Genomic DNA, 20,223 nt, shown 5'->3' on the forward strand with positions numbered 1-20,223 from the left:
CAGGGACCATAAAGGGCATCTAGTCCCACCCCCTGCTCAGCGCAGGATCAGCCTCAAGCAACCAGGATAAGTCTCTGTCCAGCTGCTGCTTGAAGACCACCAGTGCGGGGGAGCTCCCCACCTCCTTAGGCAGCCCCTTCCACTGCTGAACTAGACTGATTAAACCCTAGAGGAGGAAGGGGCCATCTAGTCCCACCCTGCTCTCAATGCAAAATCAGCCTCAAGATTCCAGGATTAGTCTCTGTTCAGCTGCTGCTTGAAGACTTCCAATGAGGGGGAGCTCACCACCTCCTTAGGCAGCTGATTCCACCCCCCCCCCCTTCCCGGGATATTGTTCTACACATAGTTTAAACTTATTCTCATTGCTCGCCTCTGAACCCTCTCAATTTTGTCCACGTCCTTTCTGAAGTGAGGCTTCCAGAACTGCACACAGTACTCCAGGTGGGCTCTGACCAATGCAGTATATAGTGGAACTACAACATCTTGTGACTTTGATGTGATGCTTCTGTTGATACAGCCGAAGACTGCATTTGCCTTCTTTACTGCTGCATCACACTGTGTGCACATATTTAGCTTACAGTTGACAAGGAGAGAGACATTATTAGATTAATTCCTACCTGTCAGAATCCTGTCAAATTGATTATGATTGATTATTAGAGCTGTCTGCTTTTCCTAGGCCTGTGATGCTCCCCAGTTGCTGTTTCTGCTCAGCACCTCAAGGCTGAATTCCTTAGTCTGTAGTTTATGGCTTTCGGTTCTCACACCAAGGCTTCACTGAGTTATCTCCCCTCCCCACCGCCTCCCTGTGCTTTGTACTGATATTGTAGAATTGTTTGGTCTCCTTTTGAAACGCACGTCATCACCTCCCCCAAGGGAGGGAGGGAAAAGGAATGTGCTTGTGTTTGCCTGGCCTGACAAGGGGCAAGTGGTTGAAGAGCTTCATGCTCAAAGAGACTCATGGGGGAAGCTAGGGGGACTGGGGAATAAGACTGGGATTCAACAGTAGTTAGTCTTAGCAAAGATACTGAGTAGTTGGCATTGTTATTTCTTCAATAAAGAGATGTTCTTCAGTGAAGTCTGTTTATTGAGAGCAAATGAGGCTGAAACCTCACAAGAGGGGAACCATTATCTTTAGTCTCAGATTGCCTTGTAATTACAACACATGACAGCTTGCATTCCCTATGATAATGAAGACTAAGAATCACAATTTTATCAGATGCTACATTTATTGAGAACTTCTGTAGTTAACCGTTCAGCCAGAAGGAAAGAAGTTGAATATATTGAAGAGAAAAGCTATTCTTTCACAAAGGAACATAGAACAGTTTTTGTTTTCCACTTTTGCTTTTAAAAAAGGAACAGCCTAAAAAATGAGGTTACCCTCAAAGCTGACTTTAGTCAACATGAGACAGCAGAATCCATATAAATTAATTGCAGCTTTTCAGGCACGCCTGACATGAAACAACATGAAGACCAAATTCCAGAGATATACCATTTTCCTGCTTCTCAGGACAGAGCTTTGATCTAGAGAAGATGGACTTCATGTTGACTTTTCCTTTCAGATGTCTAAACCAAGCATTGTGATTATTTCATTAGAGATCAGGAAGAAGAAGGTTATTCCTTTAAAAAGATGACCTGAAACAAAATGTGACAGAAGATGGGACAGCAAAACCACTTTAAAATCAGTAGTGAAAATTAGACCCCTCACCACTTAAATGCTTTCTTTGCCCAAATCAATCAAACATAGTTTGAGGCAAAGAGGGGAAAATGCAAGAGAATCTATTTGCCTGAAACTATTTTCCATAGTCATTTCCCATTGATTTTAAGTTGTGTGAATAAACTTTTTTTACTCTGGTGTAGAAAATCTACCAAAGACAATAATACTTTTGGTAGATTTGTGAAGAACATAGAAAAGGAAAGGATGGTCTGCCACAAAATGCATAGATCCTTGATGCTTAGGGCCTTGGTCCTCCATTTCAGAAGGTTCTTCAACCCCCTCTTCATCAACCTCAAAGAAAGTATCATGGACAAGCTGAGACAGAGCCACCCCACGACTGGTTATTGCGCCAGAGAAATCGGCTTTCTCAGAATCACTTATTTGTGACAGATGTAAGTACTCCTCAATGCCGGTCGTCTTCTCCATGCTGAATTTGGGAATAGCCACCTCCACATCTTCAGGCTTCACATAACGGGACCAGTCAAGTAATTCGATATGGGATAGTGCATCTTCCAGCTATATGAACCAACAAGAATGATAAACATATAATTTCAATGAAAGAAGTGCCAAGATTTTAACATCACTTTTATTTATCTAGGTCTGGGTCTAGCATATCTTAAGGACCACCAATCTGAATACATCCCCCAAAGGGCACTATGCTCAGCCAATGCCAAGAGGCTGGTGATCCCTGGCCCCAAAGAAGTGTGCCTGGTCTTGACCAGGGCCAGGACCTTCTCAGCCCTGGCCCCAGCTTGTTGGAATAAGCTGCTGAATGAGATCAAGGTCCTATTCGAACTTAAGCAGTTCCGCAGGGTCAATAAAATGGAACTCTTCCACCAAGCCTTCTGTTGAGTCCAACACAAATACAATTAAGCCTCTTTCTACACACATTCCCCTCTCGTTCATTGTTACATCAGAATCCACCCTAATAAGTATTGGGCTGTATTAAGATTGAGGCCAACTGGTATTCAGGAGGGTTAGTAATCCTGGTTTTATTGATTGCGTCTGTTTTATATTAATTTGTGGTCTTAAAATGTTATCTCATGTACCCTTGTTGTATTTTACCTATGCTGTTAGCCACCCTGAGACACTGAGTGAGAGGCAGGATATAAATGAAATAAATTAATAATAATAATAATAATAATAATAATAATAATAATAATAATAATAATAATAATAATACATGTATATGCTGCTTCTCTAGAGATCTGCTTGAGGTGACTTTACAGTGACAGTGTGTCTGTGTTAAGTAAAATGCTAACCAATCAATCTTTGCAGCCATCACTGTTAGTTAATGGCCAGGGAAGGATATAGGGACTGCTCAGTTCATCTAAGAATCACTGAGGCAAATGCCATGAATATTATTTTGAACTAAACTGTGTTACCTGGAGAAAAGATTCAGAACTTTCATCACGTGGTAGCAGTATGAACATGCTCATCTCCTGGTTTTTGTATGGAATCTCCAGGATTTGCACCTCAATGTTGCTGAGATGAACTGTCCCTGTGTTGTAGGTACCCCTGGTGTGCATCAGCTGCACAGTATGAGAGGCCTTCTGCAAAGGAAGGAAGGGCAAATGTTGAAAGAAATAAGAAAGAATTCTAAATTTGCTTTGGGGAGCACTTTCCCGTTTTGTCATTGTGGACCTGTACCATGACTAAAACCCATCATCAATGTCTACCAAGAATGCCCCATTGAAAGAAGTAGAATATGAAAGGTTATGCATGACAAGCCAATGCCTGGTAAAGATTCTGGATTGTTTGTTTCTTTGTTTTATAGGCCGCTGCTCCCAGGCCAGCTGGCTCACGTGGCTCACAACATAAAACAATATAATAATTAAAATTCCCCTCCCTTCCACCCTCCCAATTCAAACACTCCAACTAAATCCAAACCCTTCCCCCACCTCTGCAGTGCCCAGGTCCAGCTAGATGTCCCTGGAGAGGTAAGAGGGGGTTGATCTTCGTTACCATTCCCCCACCCCAGCCTGGCCTCAACCACATGCCTGGAGGAAGAGCTCCTTCTTACAGGCCCTGCAGAACTGATTCAGCTCCTGCAAGGTCCTCAGCAATTCCGGGAGCTCATTCCACCAGGTAAGATGTTCAGGATTGCCTATGGATTCTGTTTGCACATCATGTTACCATGCTTTACTGGAGCCTTCTTGAAAAAGAGGGGGCTGATAAAGCAGAACTTGTCTTGCTAAATATGACATCTTCAACCTGGTACTAACATTAAAGTCTAATTTAAATCACTTAGATAATTTTTACTTAAGATTGTCTTTATCGGCCTTTGGCTGTAACCAAAAGTGTGACTGGTCATCAGATCCAGGTTGCCTGAAACATCTGTCTGAAAATTTCTTTGAGGTACAAGAACTTTACACCCTTTCAAACCATGACCAAACAATACAACAGATTTAGTCAGACAGAAGGAACAAGGAAGCACACACACAACCTACCTCATTGGTGTAAAATGGGGCTTCTTTTGTGAGCTCTTTTTTAAATGGAATTTCCCAAGGTCCTCTCAAGTAGAGGGTATTCACCATCAGCAGCTGAGTAAGTTGATCCAAGCTTTGCTCAGGGAGAAGATCCTTGATTTCACCTTATAAAGAGATAGACAGGGCTGGTTTATCCATGTAGCACATCCTACGGGCCCTGTGCTTCCTAGTGGCCAGTGTGGTGCCTCCCCCCCCCCTGCACCACCTGGATCAGGGCCTTAGGCTCTCTCCTCCCCTCTTTCCCCTCGTTAAGGACCCTTGGAGTGACACCCCTTTCCACTGTGGGGGGCCTTTCCACCCCTAGTCTGACTTCTCCTGCCACAATTGTACTCTGCTACAGCCCTGCAAATCTTTAAAGTGGCTTTAAACCACTTCAAACCACTCCTGAAGATTTAGCTTTTTTTTTTAGCGTTTGCTGGCAGGGGCTCGTGGGAATTGTAGTCCATGAACATCTGGAGGACCACAGGTTGACTACCCCTGTTCTAGACCACTCCACCAAACAGCAAAGATGGCAGAACTTCCTCGCATCAAAGTTTCACTAAGTTTCACTAAGTTTCACTTCAGGCAGAAGCAGCTAATAGACAAGGTATTCTTACCATGTGACCGAACTTCAACCCATAGGTTTATCAATACCCTCGCTTCTTCACAGGCATTATGAAAATCTGTTCTACCAACTTCAGTCAAGTACAGTTGCAGAGCACAGAAAAGGAATTTCTGAACAGCAAGAGAAGAAATGGGATCATCAACAATGAAAACAACAATAAAATTATAGTATGCAGAATCCATTCTCAAGATTTTAAAAAAAAACAGCTTAACCCCCTTAAAGGTTTTTTATAATAGAAAATAAAAAAATCAAAATAAAAGAGAAAGAGCTTCCTTTGACAGAGTTCCATGGAAGCAGGAACAACCGTGGAAATATCCCTAAGTTTTGTAACTTTTAGATTATTTATAGAGTTTTGTTGAATACTCAGTTACAAAAATAAATCTTTTTTGGGTGGTGGGTGACATCCTGATCCCAGGACTCAACCAATCATGGTCACGTCTTTTGGACCAAGCAGGAAGCTCATAAGAATTTGATCTAAAAATTTGCACCTCATGTTTAGCTACGAAAGTTGTCTTGCCTTAAACAGAAGGCACCATTTCTACTGACCCCTTCTGCTGCATTTCAACTGAGCCCTTTCAATACAGCAAGGCTGTCATGTTACCTGGATGAAGGCAACGGCATTGTCTCCATACAGCTTGTTGGCAAAACTCAAGAAATAATTGGTGTTGGATTTGTTAAGTTCGGCAAGGATTTTGCTGAATGCTACATGGACTCCTTCAGGCTTTTCACATCCATAAACTGGAGTATGCTGATAGGGGAAAGGAATAGAAGAAAGTTGGAATCCAGTGGTACCTTCAAGACCAACAAAGTTTTATTTTGGGTATAGACAGTCATATTTTTATTACGGTCATAGACCAGCAAAGTGAGAATTAGCAATAAATCAATGTTACAGAACATAATACACATAAAAACATAGATTTGCCAATAATATAAAAATCATGTTGGTGTTCTATATCCACTACTCGCTGTTTAAATACATTATTTTGGGTAAACTTTTTTTGAGCCTGCACACTTCTTCAGATACTCTTGGTCTGCTGCTTCAGAACAACTCGGCTACCCACCTGAAGGGAGAGGAATCCTAGTTCTAGTGACATTTGGTTGAAAGTCAATATTTCTTGCTCCAAGTAGGAGCAAGAAGGAAGGCCCATGTTATGGGATCTGAGCTACTTTTACTTTCTGTTTTAACTTTCTCTTGTGTGGTCAGGTATTCAACTTTAAAGACCTAAAAGCAGGGCCGTGGAAGAAAATGGGGTCTTTGCCCTCATGCTTCACAAAAAACTAATTCCCTAACAATAAGGACGTAGATAAAATTGAAAGGGTACAGAGGAGAGCGACAAAGATGATCTGGGGCCAAGGGACCAAGCCCTATGAAGATAGGTTGAGGGACTTGGGAATGTTCAGCCTGGAGAAAAGGAGGTTGAGAGGGGACATGATAGCCCTCTTTAAGTATTTGAAAGCTTGTCACTTGGAGGAGGGCAGGATGCTGTTTCTGTTGGCTGCAGAGGAGAGGACACGCAGTAATGGGTTTAAACTACAAGTACAACGATATAGGCTAGATATCAGGAAAACAAATTCACAATCAGAGTAGTTCAGCAGTGGAATAGGCTGCCTAAGGAGGTGGTGAGCTCCCCCTCACTGGCAGTCTTCAAGCAAAGGTTGGATACACACTTTTCTTGGATGCTTTAGGATGCTTAGGGCTGATCCTGTGTAGAGCAGCCTTGTTGGCCTGTATGGCCCCTTCCAACTCTGTGATTCTATGATTATATGAATAAGATCATCCTCTTGTTTGACTATTTATTGTTTTTCTCCAATACCCGTGCTTTTTCTGCACCAGAAAAAAATTGTGCTATCTAGCAGTCCAAGCAATCTAGTTTACTACATTTTTATCCAAACATCCAGGAGATGGTGATTATCTTAGTAGATCATTTCTAATTCATCTTTTTGTTTTTCAGAATCTGTGTATGTGTGTGTGTGGTTTTTTTTTTTAATAAGCAATAAGGGAGCAGAATTAAAGGCATACAGCTTGATTTTTAAAAAATAGCTTACCAGATCTTTTTGGCTTTGAAACTCTGGTTGGTATAATTTCCTATAATATAATTTCCTAGTGACTGGCCAAAGGTCACCTAAGTGAGCTTCATAGATGACAAAGGGTTTAAAACTAGGCCAGTTTGGTTCAAGTCCAACATTCTATACACTATACAGTATACAATGGATCACTATCTCCATTTCTCATCTATTCAGCATGTTCTGCAGTTAAGTTCCATGCAGAAGCTGGTTGATTAATAAAGGAGGTCTTGGTTGTTAGACTATGCAGGATCTGTACTGTGCATGATTCAACAGCATATTTGAAGAATATCCTACAGGGGGCATCAGAGGAGATGTGTATCTGGCATAGTTAGATCAGGAACTTCTTATTTTTCAAATACTCTCCTGAATCCTGATTGGCTAGGAGGATTCCTGCTCCTTTGAGCATACTTTCTCCCTGTTTGCCTTCAGACGAAGAAGAACAATTAGTCAGACGGACTGCTAGGACGCTCTCCTCTCTTTCTTTACGAAGTTGTTTCAGTTCTCTATAAAGCTATTTATTCTTCAAGCAGCCAATGCTTTGCACCTTTGCATACTTAAACTCTGCCGACCATGGTGACTCATCTAGAAATGATAAGGAATGCAAAAAAACCATAGTGATTAACTCATTTAGTAGCTCCTGTTAAATCCAGTGTTTGAAATTTTAGATCTGAAACTGACATTATTGAGCTTTGGATGTCATTGTAAAGTTTGTACTTCAGGAGCAGGTGTTTTTGTTAAGAAGAAATGTATATGGTTTTTAGCAGCAGATCCTCACAATGTCATCCTTGCACAGAGATTTTAACAGGAAATCTTTGGCTGCCTCACACACACACACACCTCTTTGAATCACGTCATAAATTCCATTAACCTACGAAATACATTTAGAAATAATTACTAAGCATTAACATTTTAATTGAGCTCAAGATCCCCAAATATTTCACCACTTACTTCTTGAGGACAAGAGGCCTCAGGGGAACCTGATGGGGTCTGAGGGCCTGCTCGTCTCTCCTCATGAGGTTCAGTCAGTTGTGCTCCAGAACCTTGTCGCCGACTGTTAACAGACCTGGTACATTGTGGTTCAAGTGGGTGCAGTCTGTCGTCATGAGATTTAGCATGTTGTTCAGGATAGCGCCTGGGACTGGAAGAGATCTTGTCTTTTTCTTGAAACTACAACAAAATTTTAGAATTTCTGTATACCTCAGATATAGCTCATTTGAAAAATATGAAGCCAAGGAAAGGGGTAGTATATTCTCTACACCCCCAACTAGCCCCCATCACACAGTTAAAACATTGACCAAACCTTCTAACCACCCTCTCCATCACAACATTACATAGCCATAAATATTCATATTAGGCTGCAGAACTGAGTGAACTTATGTTTCCTCCTGGCACTCCACCAGGTAGGGACCAAGATAATACAGGGAAAAAAACACTTCTAAAGCTTGTTTGGAATCTTATTTGGACATACCTTTGCTGGTGAAGCACTTGTTCTTAGCTGGGTTGTCAAATATCGTTTGTTTCTGACTTTCTCAGACTCTTTCAGTTCATTCCAGTGGAGTACCTTGAATGGTTATAACATTGTTTTTGTCACATAGTACTTGGCACTCAAAATATGTACACGTTTTTAAAGAAAATTAATGAGACACCAAGATGAGCCATAACCAGAATAATCTGACTGGTATCACAAATGGGCAGAATGCATACATAAAAGATCTGAGATTTTTGAAGTGAGAATGCTTAGAGTGCAAACGAAGACTCTTTCTAAGCCTTATCTAAGGCAAACCCATCTGTGATCCTCAGATGAATTCTCACAGTGTGAAGTCTGTATGGCCATAAGGCAATAATGGCTCACATATATGAATCAGATGCATGAGAAAATTAAAGACCTTCATTTATCAATAGAAATGACAGTTCTGAAATTCCAGTATAACTGGTATTTGTGATTATTTCTATATTTTGGATATAGTAAAGGTAAAGGTATCCCCTGTGCAAGCACCGAGTCATGTCTGACCCTTGGGGTGACGCCCTCTAGCGTTTTCATGGCAGACTCAATACGGGGTGGTTTGCCAGTGCCTTCCCCAGTCATTACCGTTTACCTTCCAGCAAGCTGCGTACTCATTTTACCAACATCGGAAGGATGGAAGGCTGAGTCAACCTTGCGCTGGCTGCTGGGATCGAACCCCCAACCTCATGGGCAGACAGCTTCAGACAGCATGTCGCTGCCTTACCACTCTGCACCACAAGGGGCTCTATTTTGGATATAGAAACAAATAAATTAACATTCACAGTTTAAAGCCTTAGAACTGCAAGTTTTGCAGATTTCCCAGTGGCTCAATTCCAGAAGACATTTGATTGAACAAGTTAGGAGCTACGATAGTAACCTATTTGTAAATGAGTCCAACTTGAAGATGTTTGGCAACACACACCTTTTCAAGCTCCGTCGCTGTATTGCCTCCAGACCCCAAAAGAATCAGACCGAGGGAACTGATGAGATTAACAGGAGAGAACAAGATGTTCTCAGAGGAATGCTCCTTACTCATTTGGTGGAAGAAGTCAAGGGCACATTTGGCATTGGCAGCCGGCAGGGTAGTCATGGTGGAATTCAGAAATTCTAGGAAAAGAATGATAATTATTTATTTTTGTTATTTTCAGAGTGAATAGTTAAGGAACAGTTATTTTTTAGGATCAAAATTTAACATTTAAATTCTTATCTAAATCAGACTAGAGGAGAATCAGTTCATTTGAACTCCGGTGTTGGAGAAGGCTTCTGCAGATTCCAAAGAAGAAGAAGAAGAAGAAGAAGAAGAAGAAGAAGAAGAAGAAGAAGAAGAAGAAGAAGAAGAAGAAGAAGAAGAAGAAGAAGAAGAAGAAGAAGTGGTTCTTATATGCCGCTTTTCCCTACCCGAAGGAGGCTCAAAGCGGCTTACAGTCGCCTTCCCATTCCTCTCCCCACAACAGACACCCAGTGGGGTGGGTGAGGCTGAGAGAGCGCTGATATCACTGCCCGGTCAGAACAGTTTTACCAGAGCCATGGCGAGCCCAAGGTCACCCAGCTGGTTGCAAGTGGGGGAGTGCAGAATCGAACCCGGCATGCCAGATTAGAAGTCCACACTCCTAACCACTACACCAAACTGGCTCTCGGACAGCTAAAGTCGCAAACAAACTACAACACATAAAGCCTGATCTATCACTGATAGGAAAAATCATGAAACTAAGGCTGACTTATTGTGGCCCTATCATGTGATCCAACTCACTGGAGAGAGTGATTATGCTAGAACTGGTCAATCGAAAAAGGAAACTAGGCCGACAACGAACGCGGTGTCTAGATATGATGAAAATGGACACCGGCCAGAACATTACACAACTAATGAAGCAGAACAAGATCGAAAACCGTGGTGACAGTTGAGCCACAGGATTGCCAAAAGTCAGACTCCACTGAATGGCTAACATCATCATCACCAGCTAAATCAGGGGTAGTCAAACTGCGGCCCTCCAGATGTCCATGGACTACAATTCCCAGGAGCCCCCTGCCAGCATTCGCTGGCAGGGGGCTCCTGGGAATTGTAGTCCATGGACATCTGGAGGGCCGCAGTTTGACTACCCCTGATCTAAATTCACCAACAGCAATGATCTATTTTTTTTTAATTCCTCTTCCCTGACTGTATATCTGAGGGAAAATATCCTTCCAACATTTTCCGGGTCCAATATGTCCCAGTGTTTAAACCTACAGACGGGTAAGAGCCCCGTTACAGCAGCAGTCATTGTCCGTGTCAGAATAATTCAACCTGCATTTCTTAATACTCAATCATACTTTCATAATTCTACTTCATTTCAAACTGTCAGCGTACTGGTTAAGAGCAGTGGACTCAAGAAGAAGAAGTAGAGTTGGGGGTTTTATACCCCACTTTTTACTACACAAAGGAGGATTGCGGTTGCCTACCCCACAACAGATACCCTGTGAGGTAGGTAAGGCTGAGAGAGCTCTGGGATAACTAGGACTGGCCCAAGATCACCCAGTAGACCTTGTATATCCCAGAACAGTTAACTATGCCTACTCTTCGTATCCCTACAGGAAAGCACCCTGTGAGGTAGATGAGGCTGAGAGAGCTCTGAGAGAACTGTAACTGGGCCAAGGTCATCCCAGCTAACTGCATGTGGAGGAGTGAGGAATAAAACCTGGTTCTCCAGATTAGAAGTTGCCACTCTTAACCACTTCACTGTACTGGCTCTCAACAGAAGCCAAACATCATCAAACACAGTACACCCAAATGCTCAATAGGAATCCTCTTTACCTTGACTCGCCCAGCAGTGGTCAAAAGATGCCAGTTGCGTTGTAAGGTTCTCCGCTGTGAGATGCCTGCATTTATACTGAATGTCTCCCACTTCCACCACCGTTCAGCCCATCTGCATTCCTAACTGTGCCACCCTAAGCATAGCCACACCCTTCTAAGCCGCATGACTCCAGCAGATTTTAAGGGATGTAACACTGCTTAGGACCACAGCACCCTTCTGAAACAATTTGGTGAAATGCAATTTACATAATGAAAACCGTGTCATGCATAGACTGGGCATTAGCAACAATCAAAGGTAATCATTGGGGATGGATGCTTTAGCATATGCTGGAGACAGGACGTGGGTTACCGCAGCAACAGTGATTTGTGTGCCAGCAAAGAATCCTACAGACAGCTAATAATCCCCATTTAAAAATTGCTCTGCTCTAGCAGATCTCCTAAATATGGTGCACTTGGCCACCCACAGGGGTTGGTCATCCAGATCCAGGTTGGGAAACTCCTAGAAATTTGTGGGTGTGGGGTGGGGAGGACAAGGAACTTCATTGGGGCCGAATAGAGTCCATCCCAGAGAGCCCCCTCTTCAAAATGCACTATCAATGCACTTCAGAAGCAGATGCCAGCTTGGTGTGGTGGTTAGGAGTGCAGACGTCTAATCTGGTGAGCCAGGTTTGATTCTGCACTCCCCCACATGCAGCCAGATGGGTGCTCCTCAGTATTGATAAAGCTGTTCTGAATGAGCAGGAATATCAGTGTTCTCTCAGCCTCACCCACCTCACAGGGTGTCTGCTGTGGGGAGAGGAAAGGGAAGTTGAATGTAAGCCACTTTGAAATTCCTTTGGGTAGAGAAAAGTGGCATATAAGAACCAACTCTTCTTCTGTTCTGAGCAGTAATATCAGGGCTCCCTCAGCCTTACATCCTTCACAGGGTGTCTGTTGTGGGGAGAGGAAAGGGAAGGTGAATGTAAGTCACTTTGGGACTCCTTCAGGTAGAGAAAAGTGGCATATAAGAACCAATTCTTCTTCTTCTAGATTTTCTTGCTTCACACAGGAAAATCCAGCTCCAAAAGCACCTTTAAAGTTTATGTGGAAAGATCTCGTGTGTGTAGAATGATCAAAATCAGGCAACAGGGAAAGAGGCTCCTTCTCTGCCTCCTGCCCCCGTGCAGTTTTTCCAAACTGAAATGTCCTGGAAGGAGAGGGCTGCATCACACTGAATATTATGGATTAGAGTAGTTTGCCCCTTAACTGACAAAATTCAAAGAAATCTAGTAAAAGATTCACTTCTCAAAATGCAGTTCCTATTTACCAACCCTTCTTTGATGAAGCTTTCCAAGTCACTTGAAGGCTTTGTTGATGTTTCAATACATGACAGTGCAATCGTTGGAATCTACCACGGCTGAGACAAAATTTACAAGCCCTAAAATACCATTAATACTTGCCTCTAATCTTATCCGCACAAGTACACTATCAATTTGAATTGATTAATCTGTATAACATGAAGAATTCACTTCAATACCAAGTTGTAGCAGCTACAAGGATACTAACAATAGGGCTCATGGACAGCTTCAAGAGGGGATTGGATAAATAGAGTAGAAGTCCATCTATGGCTATTAGCTGCATGCTATAGATGGAGCACTATGTCTGAGGTTGTGAGACTGTATTCCTGGTGCTTGGGGGGCAACAGCGGGCGGGTATCTGGAGTTCTGGCCCTGCTGCTGGACCTTCTGATGGCAACTTGATTTTGACTGCAGTGGAACATAATGCTGAACCGGGTAGACCATTGGCCTGATCCAACATGGCTTCTCCTATGACTGGGCAGTGATGATCTGCATTCTTGGTACTTGTCGGGCAAAGGTGGGAGGGCTTCTGGAGTTCTGGCCATGCTGGTGGTACCTAGGTTTTGGCCACTGTGCAAGACAGAGTGTTCGACTGGATGGCCGTTGGCCTGATCCAACATGGCTTCTGTTATGTTCTTATGAAATTCTGTTTGCAGAACTGTAAGGTTACCTGTTAAGAAAAATGACAGCAGCATCCCCATTAACTGAGTCATGACAGGGAAAATAGCTGATTACCCACCAGCACCACTTTTAGCCAGGATCATATGGTCGGAGCTTCATCATGCATTTGTGTGTCCCCATGCTGAATTAGGCTGAGACGTCAGGAAGGCTATGAAATGTTGTTATGATACCCCGGAGGAAGGGAGATGTGAATATAATTATGCTTCTTAGAGTTAGCAAAGAGTGTCTTCTTTTCAGGGAGGTGGACTGTGATAATGTAACCCTGAGTCCACTAGAGCAGGGGTAGTCAACCTGTGGTCCTCCAGATGTTCATGGACTACAATTCCCATGAGCCCCTGCCAGCATTTGCTGGCAAGGGCTCATGGGAATTGTAGTCCATGAACATCTGGAGGGCCACAGGTTGACTACCCCTGCACTAGAGGGAGCCAGAGAGTGGGGTATTCCTTATAAGGAAGAAAAGGCGCAATTTCCCCAGGAAGATCGGAGGCCTGGAGTTGTGAGGAGAAGCTCTCTCCCCTCAGAAGCAGCACTCCTCTGTCTGAAAATTATTAACATTTTAGGTAGGAAAGGTTATTACACTAATCATTATTACACTAATATGACACATTCAGTAACTGTCATAAATATCTGTTTGGCGAGGGTGTTACAGCACTTCTCAAGCTGTGGGCAGATGACCCCTCAGTGTTTCTACTAGATAACAGTTTCGTTGTAGACAAAGAAGGGCGTTCAAAAAAATCAAAAGTTCAAAGTCGGCTTCTGGGTAAAGGCCATTCCACCTGGTCCTCTCCAGTTCGTTGTCAGTTTTCTCCTTCAAAAAAAAATAAATAAAAGCATTTCAAGCAGTGTTGTCAGCTGGAAATATAACAACAAACACTGATAATAGCCTTGAAATGCTTTTTAAAAATCGCTAACTGCTGCTGAGTTAAAGCACAATAATTTAATAGCATGCTATTGCTATAATCTACAACAGTGGTAGTCAAACTGCGGCCCTCCAGATGTCCATGGACTACAATTCCCAGAAGCCCCTGCCAGCATTCGCTGGCAGGGGCTTCTGGGAATTGTAGTCCATGGACATCTGGAGGGCCGCAGTTTGACTACCCCTGATCTACAATTTCAGGGCTGGCCAAAGTGTGGCTCTCCAGATGTCCATGGACTCCAATTCCCATAAGCCCCCTGCAAACGCATGCGGCCAGGGGCTCATGGGAAGTGTAGTCCACGAACACCTGGAGAACCACAGTTTGGCCACCCTGAGTCTGTGGTTTCCCATGGGAAAGGGATGAGGTGATGTGACATTCTGGGGTGACGTTTTGAAAGTGTTCAGAAGTTACATTGGTCTTTGTGTTGCTAGCTAACTTTAGATTCAACAAGAAATTTCACGGACTTTGTTTCTTTTCTGATAAATCTCTTTTGCTTAACCTGTGAAGACTGCACAAATTTAGAGACCAGTGGCACCTTTAAGACCAACAAATTTTTATTTAAGGCATGAGCTTTTGTGTGCACGCACACTTCCTCAGAGACAATGTCATGGAATGAAAGTCACCAGTTCAGCTTATAGGTAGAGTGTGAGAATTAATTAACGTACAGCATGATGAAAATGGTTAACAGATTCCAAGGATAAATAGGGGAAAAAAACAGAAATGTGGATTTGTTTGTACTCACTTGAGATTGAATTGAATTGTTAATGTGAAGATCAGTTATTGGAAAGTTGACAGAGCGCCTGACAACATCTTAATAACAGATAGTTAAATCGGAGAGGCAAGACAGGAAATATAGAATAATAATGTAGGCACTCTGCTATGCCAGCTCATAAAACTAGATATATTCAAAATAAAGCTCATATGGAATACAAAATAAACTATGACTATACAATCTCTTCCAAGCCTGTGGCTTGGTGAACAAGGGCTGGTTCCAGAAATGCACTCCCCTTCCAGGATTGTCACCACCACCACCCCTTCCCTGGAACTCACCCTGTCTCCATGCCCTTTCATACTAAAGCAGACCCTGCATTGTTGGAAATTAACAACACAAGATTCTATTGCCTGGGGAGGAGCTGTAATTCTTGGGGATTTCCACAGGTCAGCTGGAAGCTGGCATCCCTGAACCTCAGTAAGGCGCAATGCCTCGGAATCCCCCCTATCAAGCATCCCTTTAACTGGGGATATGATCTCTGGAGTCTGGAGAAGAGCTGTTATTCGAGGGAATCCCCAGGTCCCACCTGGAGGCTGGCAACCCAGAACCGCTGTGGGGCACAATGCCTCAGCATACCCCCTCCCAAGCGACCCTTTTTTCCAAGGGAAGTGATTTCTGGAGTCTGGAGAGGAGCTTTTATTCCAGGGCATCCCTAGGAGGCTGGAGGCTGACAACCTGGAGGCTGACAGCTCAATATCTAAGGTTGTTTCCGCACAAGGACCAGTGTTGCTAATTGGTCCCGCAAAGCAGAAACGCTATTTTTAAAAGTGCAATCTCGGCATTACGCATACCTGCTTTTTTAGTAGAATCCAGTAGCATTTCATTCGTTTTCCACAGGTTTCTGGTCTTGCAAAAATCGCCAGACAGGAAGTGATTTTTCCTGTGCTTTGTCCCGCCCCTGGCCGTCAGTCAAACAAACAGCCAATGGGCGGTTGTTATCATGCTCCGGGAAAGCCACTTTCCCTTTAAGAAAAGTTTAAAAAACACACACACACACACGTTGCAACAAATATGCCTTGATTCTCCCTAATGAACAGATCCATCTAGCTGGCAGCTGGCATGTGAGCTGGCGAGTCATCGTTGCCACGCTCCCCCGAGTGAACCCCCGAAAATAAAGGGAACTTGCAAACTGGGCTGTGTTGTGCTTGGGGACTTAGGGGAGCTTTAAAGCACTTCTGTAGAGGGACTGTAGCCAGAGAAGCCTCGCTGGGTGAATGAAGGCTCGCCGGTTTGTTGCTTTCTGCTCGCTCTGAGGGAAAAAAATGGTGATCACTTTGCCAGAAGTTCGGAGGAGAGAGCCAGGGGGAGGGACTTTGCTGGAACCGCAACAATGGGAACGCACAGGTCTTTTTCGCTAGTATTACAGATTGTTTGCAAGAGTATAGTGCTTTTCGGAGGGTGAATCCACCTTTCCCGATTTCCCTTTAAGCGCTACAATGAATTGCTTTTTGCGGGACTGTTTCAGGAGTGTGGCAGATTGTGTGTGACATCTTGCGGAACTGCAAATTAGTAGCGTTTACAATTAGAAAGCCTTCTGCTACATTGAAGTCGTGTGGAATGGACCACAGAGTCCACCTTCCAACATGACCATTTTGCCTGAGGAGCATTTCTTTATAGTCTGGAGAGGACCTGGGATTCTGAGAAATCTCCCAGCATCACCATTAGGCTGCCAATCTCAGTACTGGAAATATTCCTTGAGATTTGAATCTGGGATTTGAATCTGGGATTCAAATGGGCCTCCAAATTCACCTTCCAAAGCAGCCATTATCTGGAGTTGAGCTGCAATTCTGGTGATGAGGGGCAGCCTGTGGACCAAGGCAAGGACGGAGTGGTGTAGCTGTGTCCCACCTGGCCATGGGCTCTGGCCAGCCCTTCATATAAAACACTACCTAGAGACGGTTGTATTTTTTTCCTGAATGGGCTGTATTGCTAGTTTCAACATATGTATTGAACCCTGTTTCCCCCTGAAATTTAATCCTCTGGAATTGAATCCAAACACCTTTATCTTATACTAGATGTAAAGCCCATTTTATTTGAAAATAAAATGGTCGCTAGATGCCATAGGACCCGGGCCCGACTCCCAAAGGCTTCTGCGTAGGCCTGGACTGGGTCCATGGGGCCGCAGAAGCCTTAATCCTCCTCCCCCCAGCGGATGACAGAAGGTGGAAGCGGGGCCGGGGCTGGATTGGGGGGAAGCAGCCTACCTGTCTCTGGCGGCGTCGGGTCCTCATGGGCCGGGAGTTGCGGAGACGCTGGTTGCGGGCGGGCCTGAGGCGGCCGGCCACACGGCGCGGGTGGGTGGGTGTGTGGGTGGAAAGGAGCAGGGCCGCCGCGTCTTCGATGCGGTGGCCCTGCTCCTTTCCCCGCATCGAGGCGGAGGCAACGGCGGCCAAGGAGGCAATTGCCTCCTTGGTCCAGGATTGACACTCAGAGGAGCGAATCAGCGGCTCCTGATTCGATCCTCCGAGTTTTTATCCCGGACAGAGTCCGCCCTAACTCCTCCCCACCAGCACATACTACTTTAATTAGTCCGCGGCGGCTGCGGCGCCGTGGGCGGTTTAAAGATTTATCTTTGGAATCTGTTAAATATTTGCATTATGATGTATGTTAATGTACTGCTTTCATCTTGCCTGTAAGTATGAACTGATTACTTCCGTTCCATTGAACAACAAGAGAGGGAGCAAAGTAACCCAACCTGTATACACAAGCAGAATCTATTAAATATTCAAATGCAAATATTTATTTTAATTCATGTGCACATAAAACATTTTCAAACATCAACATTAGTCATGTACTATTGCACAAATCAAAAGCATATTGACACATGAATGTCAAGAAAAAGGGGGGGTTCGACCCCTCTTGGCGTCTTCTTCAGTGGTCTAATATTTAAATACACTCAATAATATATAATGGGCACTATAAGGTAGTGAAAATATAAAGGCTCTCACATTTATAAAATGTGTCCAAATATGTCTCTCTTGGAGTCTCCCAATCAACATATTTATTCTTCAGAGTTCCACACTTCTTGAAGCTCTCTCTCATCCTAGGTGTATTCTCATGTTTCTCATAGACCAGGGGTAGTCAACCTGTGGCCCTCCATATGTCCATGGACTACAATTCCCATGAGCCCCTGCCAGAGAACGCTGGCAGGGGCTCATGGGAATTGTGGTCCATGGACATATGGAGGACCACAAGTTGACTACCCCTGTCATAGACCATTTACGCACCGGGAATTTCACCGCCCCAGCTCCCATGCAGGAGCACAAATCTGGAGCAGATGAGGCACGCCAGGCCAAATGCTCCCCATGTGGGTGCAGGATGAGGTGGGGCAACCTGCCACGGTTAAAACTCCAGCCTGCAGCCCGGCATGAAACCTCCAGTGTGTAAACGGAGTGTAATGACATTCCATGGCATTGTATCTAAGGAAATATGCATGCACACAAGGGCTCACATGCCTTGAATAAAACTTTGTTGGTCTTAAAGATGCCCCTGGAACCAAATTCTATCCTGCTACTACAACTATTTATATAGTGAAATGGAAAAGTGCTATTTGCCAAATTTAGAAGCTTGGAATACTAAAATGGCTGAGTATTCAGTTATGGCTAGACCAGGCTTTCTCAACCAGGGTTTCATGAAACCCTGGGGTTTCTTGATGGCCCTGGAAGGGTTTCCTGAATGGCTGGAACTTGTTCCAATTTTTTTTTTTTATGTTTGGGTCAGACATGACTCGGTGCTTGCACAGGGGATACCTTTACCTTTACCTTTAAACATTTATTGGGTGATATGATCATATATGGTCATGTCAACATGCCCCCCTCCCCCAAAATGGCCAATAGTGTGCATGGAGGGAGTGGAAAGGAGAGGGGCTATGCTTCCTAACCATATTTTGCATTATCTTACCACTTCTAGGGTTTCTCAAAACATGAAGAATGTTTCAGGGGTTTCTCAATGGGAAAAATGTTGAGACAGGCTGGGCTAGTCTAAGGTCATATTTGAAGAATTGGTTAACTTCAAAGTTTGAGGGAAAATGGAGAGTCTACTATGAAAACATTAGTTAAATCTATAGTGAGAAATATATTAAAAAGGGAGAACCTGTAGTATTATATATAGAATTAAAAGTCACATCAAGACCATTTTTATTTTTGCCAATGTTACCCAATTGATAGTCCATTTATGCCAAATTGTTAGTTTAAATTAAAATGAAATAAGGTTTTATTTTCCAAAATTCAATATAGATTGGTAGATTCTATAAAGATGTATTGGAATAAATAGTAATAAAGTATTGGCATAGTTATAATATAGCTATAAACTTTGCTAATATCAAATAATATATAATGTTAAGATTCAGATCAGAGGGAGGTAGGAAAATTTATGTTAAGAATCTGAAGAGGAGGCAAAGGGAGTAATTTGAATCTTCTTAAAAACTATGTTCTATTCTATTCTATAAAGAACAATGGTTCCTAAATTGCTGTATATAATTTATTTATTTCTGTATGATTATTGTTTCTTCTTGTAAAATAAAAAAGATATTAAAAATTGTGTCTAATGTTGGCAGATTAATTAGCAGAGATGCACAAACTGATTAAAGTGTAGATAAAGCTTTATTCAGGAACTAATATACTTGATAGTAAAGAGGATGAGACAGATAGCCTTCTAGCTACATCACCCATAGAGAGAGAGAGTTTGAGGAGCTTCTGAGAAGCAGCAGAATATTGTCTTGAGAGTAGCAGTCTAGTGACAGACAATAATTTACACTGAATGGAAGAGGAGATCCTATTTGTCCTCTTGTGCCCCCATAGGGATTTCACTCTTTGTACATCAGACATTGCTTATTCCCACATCTTAGATCAGCCTTTTGCAACTTTTTTACCATTGAGAAACCCATGAAACATTTTTTTCAGGCTTCCAGAAACTCCAGAAGTGCCCCAAATGTGCAGAATATGGCTGGGAAGCATAGCTGTATAACACCCACCTGGGGCCCCTCCCCTTCTCATCCCCTCCAGGCCCATCATTGGCCATTTTGAGAGGGGGAGGAAAGCTGACATGACCATATATGGTCATAGCACTTGATTACTGTTTTAAAAAAATGTATTAAAAATTAACTCTCACTCATTTGGGAAACCCATCAAGAAACCCCAGGGTTTTGTGAAAGCCTCGTCTATTTGATCAAAATGTCAAAATAGATCTAAGAAGATACAAAGAAACAACATCTTTGGAATTTAATTCAGTTTACTGTTCTCCACTATACACAGTTGTATTTCTCTTTCATGCTCAGTCAAATAGGCAAATAGAAACAGAGGGAAAATTTTGCCTTTGAGGGGGGGCATTGTAGAGTCCCCTCAAGAACAAA

General features: G+C 43.2%; 1 protein-coding gene across 1 annotated transcript; it reads right to left on the bottom strand.

The window, feature by feature from the left end:
- Positions 1-1,242: 1,242 nt before the first annotated feature.
- On the bottom strand, positions 1,243-11,251 carry LOC143844172 (serpin B4-like). Its single transcript, XM_077351172.1, has 9 exons — positions 11,167-11,251; positions 9,301-9,485; positions 8,343-8,435; positions 7,823-8,041; positions 5,409-5,555; positions 4,800-4,917; positions 4,165-4,307; positions 3,100-3,267; positions 1,243-2,230 (listed from the first exon to the last, which is right to left on the bottom strand). The coding sequence occupies exons 2-9, from the start codon at positions 9,466-9,468 to the stop codon at positions 1,844-1,846; spliced, it is 1,443 nt and encodes a 480-aa protein (XP_077207287.1). The 5' UTR covers positions 9,469-9,485; positions 11,167-11,251; the 3' UTR covers positions 1,243-1,843.
- Between the last annotated feature and the right edge of the window lie 8,972 nt (positions 11,252-20,223).

Source organism: Paroedura picta, chromosome 9, assembly GCF_049243985.1.
Source record: "Paroedura picta isolate Pp20150507F chromosome 9, Ppicta_v3.0, whole genome shotgun sequence".
In the NCBI taxonomy this organism is placed as follows: Eukaryota; Metazoa; Chordata; class Lepidosauria; order Squamata; family Gekkonidae; genus Paroedura; species Paroedura picta.